Source organism: Stenella coeruleoalba (assembly GCF_951394435.1).
Source record: "Stenella coeruleoalba genome assembly, chromosome: 5".
In the NCBI taxonomy this organism is placed as follows: Eukaryota; Metazoa; Chordata; class Mammalia; order Artiodactyla; family Delphinidae; genus Stenella; species Stenella coeruleoalba.
The window spans coordinates 129,360,503-129,375,454 of NC_137150.1; the positions used below are offsets into that span (position 1 = coordinate 129,360,503).

At 36.8% G+C, this 14,952-nt stretch overlaps 1 protein-coding gene across 8 annotated transcripts in view; it reads right to left on the bottom strand.

Moving 5' to 3' along the window:
- Positions 1-7,626: 7,626 nt before the first annotated feature.
- The window catches only part of GRIK1 (glutamate ionotropic receptor kainate type subunit 1), a gene marked incomplete at both ends in the record, with an annotated part of 424,965 nt that continues 417,639 nt past the window's right edge, over positions 7,627-14,952 (bottom strand). For 4 of the 8 annotated variants that reach the window (XM_079921721.1, XM_079921731.1, XM_079921727.1 and 1 more), the window contains one exon: positions 7,627-7,782. In XM_079921721.1, coding sequence (XP_079777847.1) covers positions 7,627-7,782 — 156 coding nt within the window. Of the gene's footprint in view, positions 7,783-8,192; positions 8,280-14,952 lie in introns of all 8 variants that reach the window. The other 4 variants (XM_079921724.1, XM_079921720.1, XM_079921723.1 and 1 more) reach the window with 2 other exon arrangements.

Here is a 14,952-nt window from a genome sequence, read left to right on the forward strand (position 1 = left end):
AGGTCATCTGAGGAAGTCACCGGCAGAAGTATTTGGTGAGGGGGTGAAATGCCTGTCTTTATGCGGTTGGTGATGGGAGCACACCTCTCCCTCATAAGAAAAAAGTAGGATAATCTGAAAAGTCTCTCACACTTTACCCTTTGTAGACCTCTGTTTTCATAGGTTGAGGAGTAGGAAAGGTCAGTGAGAGCATGATTGGAGTGATTGTTAATGAGACCTGAATGGTGTACCTGGTTGCATGTTCTGTGGCATTGGTTAGAAGTTTTCAGCACTCATTGCTAATTCAGGGGTAAAAAGAACAATCACATTTGATAAAATTTAAATGGCTTTTAATGCCACATAGAGCAATAAAACTGGCTAGGTGTTTGGTCCATCTTATAGCCCATCTTTCTACTTTAAATAAGCAAATATCAACTATCTCAGACAAATTAGAACCCCTGTAATCCTTTGATAATTGATGCTAGCATTTTACTTTTACTGTCAGGAGTGTCCAACTCAGTTACAACCTACCTCTCTTAGGTTATAGCATAAGGCCCTCTTTCCTACTTCCTCTGTAGAGGAATAGAACCTCCCATCTCCACATCCCCAGTCTAGCATTCTTATAAATGCGAACATAGTTGCTGTTTAGCTGAACCCTGGAACCCTTCCTCCTCCCCTCCTTTCCTTCTTCCCTTCCTTTCTTTTAGTCTATTAGTCCTAAATTTTTGAATTAATACATTTTGTGGGTGTATAATCTTCTTTTTTAGCATGTTATTTTTTTTAGGGTCTGGGTTACACTTGTGTCTTTTAAATTACAAATGACTTCTGAGATTGCCAAGGCAAATGCAAACATTTATATCCAGGAAGAATCTCTTCAATATGGACACTTGTTTGAAAGATCTGATGTACTTTGTGAGTTTCTGGGAACTTGCAATATTTTGTTATATCTTTGGGGAGAGAAATAAGATCTGGAAAACAGAAAGGAGGAGGTAAGGAGGGAAAGTATTAATCCAAGTTCTTTCCAAGAAAGTTTAAGAATGGAGGACATGAGTAAAGTTTTGTATTTTGGGGATAATTTCATGGCCTCGGTTGGATTCATTTACACATTTAATAGGGCTAACATCCTAAACTGTGTGAGCCAGTCATTGGGAGCAGTGGTGGAGAGGCTGATAATAAGGGGAAAATAAAATGCTGCACAAGTTACCAACATGGACGAAATAATTTTAAGGTCAAAGTGATTGAGTGCAGATAAAGGTCACTGGAGAGAGACAGAAAGAAATTAGGGAAAGTTTCAAGTACAGAATTAGTCCGGCCCTCTGTATATGTGGGTTTTGCATCTGGAAATTTCACTCTGTGGTTGGTTGAATCTGCGGTTGTGAAACCAATGGATATGGAGGGTCAACTCTGTTCATTGTACTTTGCCATTTTGCAGAAGGGACTTGAGCATCTGTGGATTTTGGTACCTGCTGCAGCTCCTGGAAACAATCTCTTGGCGATACCAAAGAACTGCTGTAATCAGTGGCATCTGACTTGAGTCTTTAAGTCAGGTTTGGATTTGGAGAGACGGAAGTGGTGAGAGAGAGGAGGAAATAAAAAGTTTCCACATAAACAGGAAGACATGATCCACACGAAAGTTGTAGATGTTGGTTGGTTCTGGGTCGATGAAATTAACCTGGTGTGTGTCTCCTAATAGCATTATTTTCCAGAGGAAGTCAGAAGGAAATCATCCCGGAAATCTATGATGAGATCATTAAACATTTCAGGGAAAGATACCCTTGCAATTTATTTCATTTGCAACCTGCATGCTTATGAATCACTCTATTTGTTGGAATGTTGTGAAAAGGTCAAAACTAATTATATATATATTATGATGAGCTTAAAATTCTAGCTGTCATTTGTTACCTTGTTTCCCTTGAGACAATGTAGACTCAATTCCATCCCTACATTGGAGTTCAGAGTGTCATTTTTTAAAGCTTTAATGAAAATGTTTCTTTCATCACTATAATTTGGCTTATTATGCTTCATGCCACTAAATTACTTTTAAATCTTGGCATGGCTTTATTAAAAATGGTCTCATTTAAATTTGCTGCTCTAGGTACAGAATTCATCATGAAGACAAGAAAAAGCAGCCTGCAACTTCAGAGACAGTCTGGAAGTAGCTTAATGACAGATATAAAAGTAGTGAAGACATTATCGACACATTTAAAATTCTCTCTTATGTTGGTTACTTGAAAATCTTTATCTTGTGTGTGTGTGTGTTTTCTGAGATTGTTATATTTTTTGGTCTCTTACTGAAGAAGTTGCCAGAATGTGCTCCTTGTGGCTAGATAGGAATTCAAATCCTAGAAAACTCAATGGCATTTGCAATCATAGTCTTTAAAAATCAAGTGTCCCAACAAAATTTCACCTCTGAAATTTGACCTATTCAATTCCAATATTCTCAAAGGCAAGGACTATATCTTCTTCAAAACTTGCTCCAAAGATTGTCATTCATTTTTCAGGAAGACTTTGTTTATTACTTGCTATATGCAAGAGGCTAAAAATCCTCTATAGAGTGATTGATATTTCAAAGAAATATGCTCATTTATTCTAGAAGTTTACAATCAGCTGGGAATTTACAATCTAATGGTGTCCTTTGAGATTACTGGAAACATGATGAGCCTTGAGATACAGTAATTATCATATCATGCCATTCACATGTTTTTACTATGATTTGAATGACTTGCCTTATGAATGAGAAGTGTTCAAAGAGTAATTTTAAATCTGTAATACAACTAATTCACAGATTCGGTGGAGAGTTCATTTTGTCTTGTATTAAGGGTTAGAATGCTTAAATATTGCTTCTAGGAAACAACAATAGCAAACATCGATAAGTAGAGGAAATTCTTTATCTGCTCTATTAAATGATGGTTCTTTAAAAATTGCTCCATGGATAGTTCTTTAAAAATTCAGTCAAGGTTTGCATTAAAACAAAAAGACAAGATTGTATAGTGCCGTGGCTAAGAGCCTCTGGACTCTGAGAGATTGAAGTTAGAATCTTAGTTCTTTAAACAGCAGGCAGTCTGAATTTGGGGAGCTACTTAACATTTTTTCTTACAGTTTCCTTTTTTTGTGATGGGAGAGTACTAACTTTGTAAGGCTGTTGAGAGGATGCTATGAGATCATGTATGCTTGGGACAAAGCCTGAATTTAGTCAATGGTACTTAGCCTCCAAAAGTTAGGAAAGAACCACTGTTGTTGCGATGATGGAGCAGGGTTATGCTGCACCGTTTGCCACTTCATGGTTAAGTGACTTTGGGCAAGATATTTAACCTCTCTGAATTTCTGTTTTTAACTTGGTAAAAAATATTTCCTTTAGGGTTTACTATGACTATTACATGAGCAAATATTGTGAAGTACATACAATGTACCTGGATTTAGCTCATCCTTGTTAAATAATAGCTGCCTATAACAATCATTAACATCTGATGACATGACCTTGACATTTACTGAGAGCATAGCCCAGGTCAGACTAAAACAATGGGATCTATCTATCTATCTTTATCTATCTATCTATCTATCTATCTATCTATCTATCTATCTAATCTATCTATCTATCATCTATCTATGTATCTATGTATCTATCATCTATCACCATCTATCTATATCTATATTGCCATATATCTATATGTGTAAAATTTTTCTCATAATATCCAAATGAAATGTCAAAGTCAATCTGACTCCCTCCAGGTCATACTGGATTACTTTGATGGAGGGTAGTGGTCCCTTGCCTTCTGTTGGCTCCTTTGGATGAGGCTCCTTTTTAACATCAGTAGAGGTTTCAGCTTTGTTAGTGAAACTGTGTGGCTGTCAAGAAGAGGAAGCTTGAGACCAATGGGCAAAATGTCCTAGGACTTATTGTCCAAATTAAGATACACATGTGAAGGGCGGGGGGAGCCTAAACTACAGGACTTCACAATTTCAGGCTTAATGCAGAATCATTCAGGGCAAACTAGGATGTCTAGGCACTCTATTAATGAAGAAAAAGGGATAAGAAATGAGGGGTGAAAGGAAGGAAGAAGGATATGAATGTAAATAAACAAACAAACCAGACAATACATGTCCACGAATCCATTTTAGAGTCTCAGTTAACCTACTAGGCTGTGTAAAAATGGAGTAACTTCTTTAATTGGGTATCTTATGGACAAAGCTTAAAAGCAAGTCTCTCTAGTGAGCCTGTGACTTACTATGAGGACACTCACCTGCAAAGCCAGCCTGTTTCTGGATTTCTAAACATCAGCACGTCAAGATGGTCATTTCACTCCCAAGGCTTATGGGACTTTGAGTTACTACTTGTAAATGTAGTATATATGTCTCCACTCTGGAGGATTTACTGTTCCTATTTTGTCCTGCTTCTTCCTTCTACATGGTCATTATTTTAAAAAATATGACTGGAAAAAAGTTTCCCTCCATGTACAGGACTAGACCTGAACAAACCTGAGAACTGAGGGTGCCTTTGAAGTCCCAGCCTCACCTTTTATCACCTCTTCCCCACCCCAGTAGGCACCTTCTCTAAGCACTCCATTACCTTAGGTGGAATGGCTTACTCGCCCTAACCCTGTGCACTTCTGACAGTGAATGCCTGTCCTCTCCTTCATCAGTGAATGCCTGTCCTCTCCTTGCTGTAAGCTGAAGGATCCAAATAATAAATGACTTTAGCAAGTAGACTATAATTTGAGCCAGTTTGTTACTTGATGCATTGGATCCTCTGATGTTCGAGAGACTCTGGTGGGCTTTACATTTTGGAACTGATAGACTTCATGTTTCTGTAAAAATCACACTGCATATATAGCTCTTAGGGATACCTTTCTCAGAATAGACACTCTTAATTGTATTCCTCCTTTAAAACAACAATCGCAGGAGCTTCCTAATTAAGAAACTATTTAGTCCTTTTAGGTCAGACAAAGAGTTAAACTAAAGCAGTAACTGCTGAGATAGAGAAAAGAATGCTGGTCAAATATAGTTTATCTTCACCTAGTTTTCTTTAACCTACTTCCTTCTTATTTCTGTCTCTCTCCAGCATCTTCTAGACTAAGAATGGAAAACTCTGAGCCCCATATGTATCAGCAACCCCATGGGGCCAATGCAAGTAGTTAATAGTTTCTCTTCCATTTTCTCTACACTGAAGGCAAGAAAGGCTCAGATTTGAAACTTGAAAGGAAAATAAATCTTAACTGTGAACATCGTATTTCAATCAACACTGACTTCCCTTTCTTTTCTTGAATACTTCACCTGAGCCATCTTTTCCTATTAACATCAAGAAATTGCTGAAGGAAGAAATGTTAGATCCAGTTTTTAATTAACTTTGCCATTGATTTCTACATAACTGTGTATGAGTCACTGTTCTTCAGAGGAAGGGATGAAAATCTCAAAGATTAATAGTTGATCTCAGGGAATTTTTTCTGGACCAGGTTCCAGATATTCTGTAGTTTCTTCTTATTCTCTCCTCTGAACTCATTAGCTTACTCTGTTCTTCACCCCACCACACACAGACACACACAGAAACATATGCCCATGTGTACACATCAAATGAGTTTTCAGAATAAAAATATTGGGGGGAAAGGAAGGTGATTATATATTACATTTAGTAGTTGATATAAAAAAGCCCTGTTCTGCAGTTTTGCCTAGTTCAATATATTATGCCTTGAATAAAAATTCAGTTACTGATAAGTGAAGAGGAATATGGTTAACGGGCTTTAAAATACCTAGAAGCCAGATTGACACACACACTTTACATATTAGAAGTTGATATACTTTTTTTTCCACAAATTACTATAACTGTATGTGAAAGGATACAGCACTGTAATATTTTCTGAAATGAGAGAAAATATTGTACTGTTAAATTAGAAAATGTAAAATAGAATTCCTTTGGTATAATTTTTAATGAACTAAATAAACTGCATATTTGCCCTGTCATATTTTCATATCATTCTAGTTCATTTTCAGCTAGTTGGATTCATCATATTTCTATTTGTAATTTTTAAATATAAGCATCTTAATGCAGTTTTATGAGCTACATTGTCTTCTATTTGTTGTTAATAAAACTCGAATTGATCCGAAATCTGAGTGTTGATTACAATCACTGAAAAATATCTGTCCAGTATCTGTTATTGCTATTTTAAAGGTCTTTTTTTTTTTTTCCTTTTTAGGTCTGGAACTATTTTTGTACTTAAATTCTAGAGAGACTAGATTAAAAGTTTCTTTTAGTTGTAAAATAATCCTACAGAAACCAATGGGATTTAATTATATGAAATATTGATCCAATGCCTGCTCCTTTCCCATTGTTTTTTCCCAATACCTCAGCTCCCCAGTTAAGCATCCCTTCCTCCACACCCACCCCTCCACACCCAAATCCTGGTGTTTTCCTTGAACCCCCTCTTCTTTCCCTCATGACCACTTTCTGAATCTCTGGCTGTGTGACTTGTGCCTCTAAGTTACCTCTGTCATGTAACAGTCTCTCTGGTACTCCACTGGCCCAGGCTATAATATCCTTCCTCTGGGTTACTGAGCAAGGGAACCTCTCTCTTCTCCTCCTCTCAGTCTTCTTTCTCTCAGTTCTTTATTCTCAGCCAGAGTGGTTGTTACTGCTTAGCCCCATTGTACCTCCATGCATTTTAGCTACCAAACTCCTTTTTCCTCCGTCATTCTGGCCCTATTTCTCTCTTATTGCAGTGCCTTAGAATAACTACTTCCTCAACTGGAATGCTTGCCTTCTCCATCTGATGTCTCTCTCTTCACTAGATTAACTCACTCTCCTTCAGATCTTAGCCGTACCTTCCTCCAGGAAGACTTCCTTGTCCCATCCCTGGTTCAATACTACTGCATGTTCCCGCAGCTTCTGACCTCCATTGAGGAAGTGCTTAATCCTCTTTTGGGTAATAGAATTTTTTTTTCATTTTATTATAATATATGCGAGGGCAGGGACCACATCCCTCTTCCTTACTGTGGTATCCCCAGAACCTAGAATGGTGCCTCAAATGTGGTGGACACTTTTATTTTTTTGAATGAATTTTCCCTCTTTAGTATCCTTTTATATTCACAGATGTTTCAAGTACCAATTAAACTATTTATAAAATTAGATTTTAAAACACAAAAATGAATGGTTTCATTTTACTATAATCACTAGGTATTTGGTATAAACTAAAAGAATTTTTTGAACTCAGTCAGAAATTGTTCTATCAGGCTGAAAATGTAAGAGGATTCATCAAAATAGCAAAGTCAGACAGCTGATGACACTTGGAAACCAAACATTGTGAATAAGAGCAAGTAATGGGGAACAAACCAACACTCAAAATTATTCTGGAAAAAAAACCCTGTTGTTTTATTATTATTTAGAAAGAACACACAGCAATTTATTGGGATGAAAGAGAAAAGGTGAAATAAGTGAACATACAAATTAATTTCAAAAGAATCCGTGCTGCTTCCCAAGTAATGTCGGTCTATGTGAGCTTTTGAAACTTTTGTATTTCTTATATCTGTATGCATAATCGAGTTATGTATATAGATATATGGAAACACATAGCACAGGTGTCAGAAATCCTTTCTCCAAAAACCTGTAGCGAGCATGTGTTTTTCTTCCTGCAAGCTTCCTACAGGTGTTTTCCTGGCTCAAGCCACACTCTCTTTTCTCTGAGTTCGTCTTTGATGACAAGTGAGGATACTTGTGAAGGAAGATTTCCCCTTAGTTCTTGACTTTTTCTTTAGCTTTTTCTGATTTTTGAGTGAGATTCCCAGTTCTTCCATGATGGCATTGAAAGAGAGACACTAGAGAACATGAAATAATAGAGATCAGTTTAACCTACTATCTCTGTGGTTCGTTGATCTGTCTCTTGCCTAGGTTTTTATGATTATGAGATATTGGTCTACGACAACTGTGCCACAGGTAAATCCCCAGCCGGTTCCCACACCACCTCCTCCACCCACTGCCCCCCACCCCCACCTTTTCTACTTGTGGAAACTGATTCGGCAAGTGAGCTGGGCAAACTTTGGTGTTTTATTCACAAATGAAGTAGCATAAAACTACCCAGGTAGGCTCTCAAAATAGACAACTTACCTTTGCGGAGACACCAAAATAGAGTTAAATTAAGTCATTTCCCCCAGTGAGATGATCCAAACATTGATAGGATTATCAAGGCATACGGACACTTCAGTAATGCTATAGAAAATGAACAAACCTTCTCTACACCAAGGCTTTGTTTTTTTCTCCCATGAAACCTTACTTTGTTCCTAAAATAAAATCTAATTCTTGATGACTTTCCTTTCTGATAAAAAAAAAGAAAAAAAAAACAATTTTAAATTGTATATTTTCTCCAAAAAATCAGAGAGATCTGGCAGCAGCAATGATGCAGCTGTGGTTGAAATGAAAATAATATGGTACTGAACTGCACAGCAAAGATGATGGCATAATACAAAACAAAAATGGAATTATGATTATAAAATGTTATGCATATGCAGATGGCATATATATGCATACATATCTATTACAATTACACTATGTCTGTTCACATGCACAATATATAAATGGTGTAATAAGACATAATTTGCTGTCATTTCTTCCAGCCAAGATAAGATCTTTGAGTGACAAATTTCTGCTTGTATAGAGATTTCTACAAAGTAGTGTTGTTTTTGATGAGATTGCTCCTAAAACTTTCTGTAAAAACCCAAAGGCTTTGGTAAAGTTTATGGAAGTGCAAGCATTATTCCTTTACCATTAACTCACAAAATAGACATAGTTGAAAGCCAAATGATAACATGTCACCAGGTGATTTCTTTAGGATGTGAGTGCCTGATAGGAAGAAATTGGTGCCCCATGTGTGCAGAGTATGGAATGTCTTCTGTGGTCCTTGGGTATCAATATGCAACATTCTTTTTTGAAAATTTACACTCCATTTTGTTCTATAAAAGAGCTGATGTATTTGATATAAGTAGTAGTTTTAATTTATCTACTTGATTTGAAAACCAGACTTACAAATTTAGATTCTAGGTATAAATTATCCACTTACCAGACATACACCTCTAAAAAAAACCTAGCTGTTTGCATATGAGTTCTTGTCTCTTTTGCACCTAAGTGTTTATAGGATTTGAATTTAATTTCCACTTTCCTATGGTATGAAAAAATGAAAATTCAGGTCACACATGTTAATTTTCTTTCAAATGGTAAGTTGTAGCTTCAGTGAATTGAGAGGGTGTCAGACCGCGCAAAGGAAAATTCAGAAATGTTTTCCATGAATTATACTTCAAAAAATGCTACAGCAAGTATGTCACGAATGAGATATAATTTTTGTAACATTATGTGATGTGAAATTTGTGTTGCTGCTAAGATGGAATGGATATTTTATAGTGTCACTGTGGTAGACAGTGTTGTATTGGGGTTTTGCAAACTTTGTTCAGAAATTTATCTGAATGGAAGAAAATGTTTTTGCACAGGACATTTCTGGTTTCAGAAAGTTCATTAAAGTGGAAGGAGAGGAGAGAGGGAAGGAAGGAGTGTCAAGGATTTTACATACGCTGTTACACATAAACTTCACAACAGCCTTATAAAGAAAGAGTTATTATGCCCATTATATAGATGGGGAAATTTACTATTAGAGATTTAGGTAACTTGCCTAAGAAATATGGCTCATAAGATAAAGAGCTTGCATTTGAACTCAGCCTGTCTGACTCCCCAGACTTAATTGCTTTCACTTGAAATCTGCTACACCATCATTAATTCTTTTTATTAAATTATTATAAAGTGCTTTCTGTGGATTCTTTCCCCATAAAATATGTTAAGAAATTATAATCTTTTTGTTTTATTTGAACTCTCAAATGTTTAATTTTAGACTCTTCACTTTGTTTTGCACTGAAATGACAAAAATGGGTCTCTAGATGTGACTCATGTGGAAGACACAACCAGTTTTACAACACAACTTGAAATCCTTCCTTAACCTCTTTTGGGTAAAGGGGCAGTCATAGATCTTATCTTGACAATATGTATTGTTTTTTCTTTAAAAACAAAATCCTCCTCCAAATTTTTTATTGCCTTAAAATACAACAAACTTCTTCTTCTTTTCTTTTTCTTTTTTTTTTTTTTTGATTAACCCTGGGTATTTATTTCTTGCTGCCTGTGTGAGAGTGAATATAAATATAGTTTTATCAGTGGTCTGGTTTCTCTGTCTTTGGTCACAAACTGTGATTTCTTTTTGATTCTTGCTTTGTCTCCAGCTGTCAAAAAGAAAATGGCAAGATATGGGGGCTGACCTTTCTGCTTCCAAGTTTTTGCTGTAGTCACAAAGAAAGATGACCTTTAAGGCCCCTACAAGCCATGAACTTGAGCAAGTAACACACTCTCATATCCACAGGAAATGAAACTGTGAAGGTCATCTTTCAGCACAGAGTGGCATGGGAAGGGCTCATATTCATTAATCAATTTGCCTATTATAATCTAAGAACTAAAACTACATATAACATATAAAGATTGAGCTTCTGAACTAGGATCAAAATTATAGTTGCTTTCCACAATTTTCACTTCTGGACTTGGTTTTCATGAACCCCTTCATGTTCATACAGCCACAGAAAAGCTATATTTAAAGCATGAAGATTTAAATTTCTAAACTCCTTCATTAGAGAGTATCAAGCATAATGATGTCGACCTAGCTGCTTTGCTCTAGAGGCAGGGAAACTAGGGGTAGGATACTGCAGCAGTATCCTCCAGTGCTTTGCAAACTCTAAAGTCCCCTGGTAGCTTGGATCCTACGTCCTCCTATTTTTCTCTGGTGGATGGAATTCATATTTTTAGTGGATCTACATATATAACCATGAATTATAGTTATGAGTTGGCTCCTGGTGTCAGAATAGTGGAGTTGAAGTTTCAGCTATGCTACTTAGTAGCTGTGTTACACTGAACAAGGTGTTTATTTTCTCTTTGACTCAAGTTTTCTTATCTGTAAAATGGAAACAATAGTAGAGTCCTTTTCGTAGAGCTATTATGAGAATCATCAAGTTGACATACATAAAACACTTAGCATAATACCTGGCACATAGTAAGTACTCTCTTTCTTTAAAATAGAATGTTATACATCACTAGAAATATTTTAAGTCTACAGCACTCGCTGATCTATCATCTATCTATCTATCATCTATCTATTTATCTGTCATTATCTATTTTTTTTTAGTGAAGTGGAAAAACAGTGACAATTTGATGCTTCTTTAATTTTAACCTTTGCATGCCCTTCTCTCCACCAATTCCTTTGAACTTTTTATACCAGTGTTTTAGTTCAAGTAGGCGCTATACATGTTTAAAGCATAGAATTTTCAGTGTCTATTATTATTTGTTTTACACAGCCCATAACATGTTTTGGTGTTTATGTAATAATAGGCTTTATGACAGCTTGTATCTTGCGCATGATAGGTGGTCATCTATAAGAAGAGAATGGAAACTAACTGCAGTTCCTTGCCATTTAAAAGTATTATCATCTTTGTGCATAAGGACCCATTTACAGTGAATCCCCATGATGATAAGTTTGATAGGAAAATTCACTTATAAATGAATTTACAGTAGTAAACAATGTGACGACTGCCAGTTTTGCTCTTCCTGGCACTATCCAAAGATAAAGTGAGGGGTGTGTGTGTGTGTGTGTGTGTGTGTGACTTCTCTCATAGAAGAAAGGAAACTGAGAAATAGAAGTTAGTCTGTTAGAGACTGTGGCTGAAACTTCCACTAACACTCTTGGCTTTAAAAGGAGAAGGAGTAGCTCTCTTGGCTTTAAAAGGAGAAGGACCTGCTTCTTTATTCTGCAGAATGTCATCCCTCTTCTCCACTTCTTCAGTGCCTGTGGTGTGTCCCTCATGAGCCCCCTTTCTTTCCTTTCTCCTGCCTTGTTTTACATCCCTCTTTGGCTTGTTTCTCTTTATAATTGCTGACTGCATGACATCTCCTTTAGATTAACCCCAAATATTTGATTTCTTGGTACTAGAGTGAACCTGAACATAAATTATTCTCCTCTCCTGACACCTTCATCCTTTTATTGCAAATACTGCCCTTGAAATGTTGGGGGGAGCTAATCAAGTTCTTCTTGTTTTAAAATAAGCTGCCTTAGGGAAAAAAAATTCTAGGGTGGAGAATGTTTTTTTTATGTTGTAGGAAAAGTTGTGTGCTAGAATTTGATTGTAGTTTACAATATTGAAAGAACCGAGGCTAAGCTTTCATACTGGTTGCAAACTTGGCATCAGGATGTGAGTATCAGATTGATTCTCGTTGTATATTTAACATTTATGCATTCAGAGCTTTCATTCACTGGTAAATTTAGGAGAACTACTTTGAATATGTAATTTTAAGGGTTTTGCTGACAAATTATTTTTTAGAAGGTCTGGCCTAGCCAAGAATATAATACAGATTTTACAGTTTTCTCCCTTTAATTTATTAGGCTCCCTATTCAAAGACATTTGAAGTGATCTGTGACATTGTCTAGTAAATTTTCACATTATACTTAGAAGAAGGATATAGATAACATTAATGTCATTTTATAGGTATAAAAATCTTTCATTTTATGTATAGATCTGCTTTAACTTAAAGGCAGGCTGTGATTTAAAGTCTTTGTAAAGACCGTTCTCAGTAAAATATAGAATATCAGTAAATATAGAGGGGATAGGTTGCTGAGAAATAATGCGATTATTACTACTATTACTATTATTTCCTTGGTTTTGTCAAATTATTGCCGTAGCTGTGCGGAGACAGTGTCTCAATGAAGAATCCTACTCGTATGTTTGCTACCTGAAGGCTTTGGACAGTCTGGTCACCTATCCGCACAAGTGTTTTACTTCTTCACAGGATAATTGATAATCTACGAACAGAGATCAGACTTTAATCATCCTGCATTAATTACAGAAAGGAATAAGGAAGGGGAGTCTTGGAGTAACTATACAGGCACCATCTTTGTGTGCAGTTCTCGTGTTCCAGAACTCAGAATTTAGGCATCATTTACTCTGGTTTTACCAACTTTCTGGGTTTATTCAGAATCCCTGGTCATCTTTCATGTAACCATCCTTAGGATTTTTAAAAAATGGATCTGAGAGGTTGAGAGTTAGTCACCGTATTAGCTTTCAGAATAGTGGTTATGATGAATTGTACCCAGTAGCTAATGAGGAAGCTGATTCTCATCTCCTAAGTCTGTGCTAAAAATCTCAGGTAGAGGAAATTTCGACACTGAACAAAAATGTCAAAGTGTGTTTCCCACGCTTATCCTCACCTGTGACCCAGACCCAATGGTCTTCCTTTCACAGACCATTTCCCTGCTGATGCTTTAAACTGGCTCTTCATTGGTAACCACTCCCTACAGCCCTGTCTTGCCTTCCTTTGGCTATAGCACATAGATATCCCTAACTGATTTTTCCTGGCTCCTTTTAATGCCGTGTTTTCACCATCTTTATGTCCTTTCACCTCTTTTCTTCCCTATTTCATTTTTGTTCCCACACCTAAGGCTTGATGCTGACATTTTAGCTCTCTCAGATTCTATATTTAAGCTTCTAATTCTTTGCATGAAGGCATGCCCTAGAATTCTTTGTTTTCCTATCTGAGGTCTTTAAACCAAAAAATATATCTATGGGGGGCACAAGTTTACTTGATGGGGCCAGATACACAAGGATCATCTTTCTGGGGTTCACTTTTATTTAAAGATTTTATTTAGAAAACTTTTTCTTCCATTAAATTAAATGTAACTATAATGTTGAATGTTATTCTCTCTCTCTCTCTCTCTCTCTCTCTCTCTATATATATATATATATATATATATATACATATATATATATATATATATATATACATATTTTTTAAAGAATTCTTACATTTTTCACTTGGGGTGGCTGTCCAGCGCTATACCCCCAAGCTCTTAGGGTATAGGAAAATTTATTCTCTTCTAACATTAGTGATAATTTCATAGAAAACTTTGAAATGTGAAGTTAACACTGAGGCAGAACATTTTGATATTGATCTATGTACTTTTTCCAATTCTTCTGAATCTCAACTCTTTTTTCTATTTTTACAGTTACAACAGGAGCTTTTATATGCATTGCCCACAGGGTAGGATGACACAGAGAAAAAAAAAAAGAGGTAAATTTGCAGCTTTGAGTTTTTAAATAAACCTGTATAGACCTATGGAAGCTATTGCCATCTTTGAAGCAATTAATTACAACAGCCAGGTGTTTGAAAGAAGAAAAAAGATAGTGCTTTGAATTGTAAATTTGCCTTAGAGCCTTCAGGATCCAGCATATAGGACTGGGCATAGTGGTGAAGATAGGACTGTTCAGTGTCTGCTTTCAAGGAGAAATGTCCAACCAGGTGATGACACATCCCAGACGCTGAGGAATACCTGAGAAGGGCTCCCTCACTTGCCACTTCTGGGGTTAATCTTCCCTCACTTGCCACTTCTGGGGTTAAACTCCCAAGAGGTGGGACAAGGAAAATAGCCCGGTAGGTGAGGGGACCTAAGAACACAGGGAAATTGTGTCCACTCTCTGTTCTAGACTCTCAGAGGAAGCAGTCACTTGAGTGGAGAACTGTCCTCTGTCTCCCATGGCCTCTGAATTGTCTCAAGAGCAGCTGCCCCAGAAAGGGCACAGAAGTGGCAGACGGGTATCCCATTCAAGCCTGATGGCCAAAGAACAGACAGTTGTTTCTGCAGTGAGGATAAACTTCAGGTGGGCTCACATACCCAAGGGTAAGCAACTCTCTTTGCCTAAAAGTGGCAGAAATGTTGGTCTGCATGCCAAACCAAAGTGTCCACAGTGTCTTCTCCTCTCTGGAGTCATAGCCAGAGGCCAATGTAACTTTCTTCTCCAGCCCTCTAGCTTTTCTTTGTCTTCCTTACATCTCCAAAGCCTGCATCAGCCCCTCCTGAAGCTAGGAGCCTGCATGCTTCCTCTGGATTTGGTCTCATATGAACGTGACCAGGCTCTGTT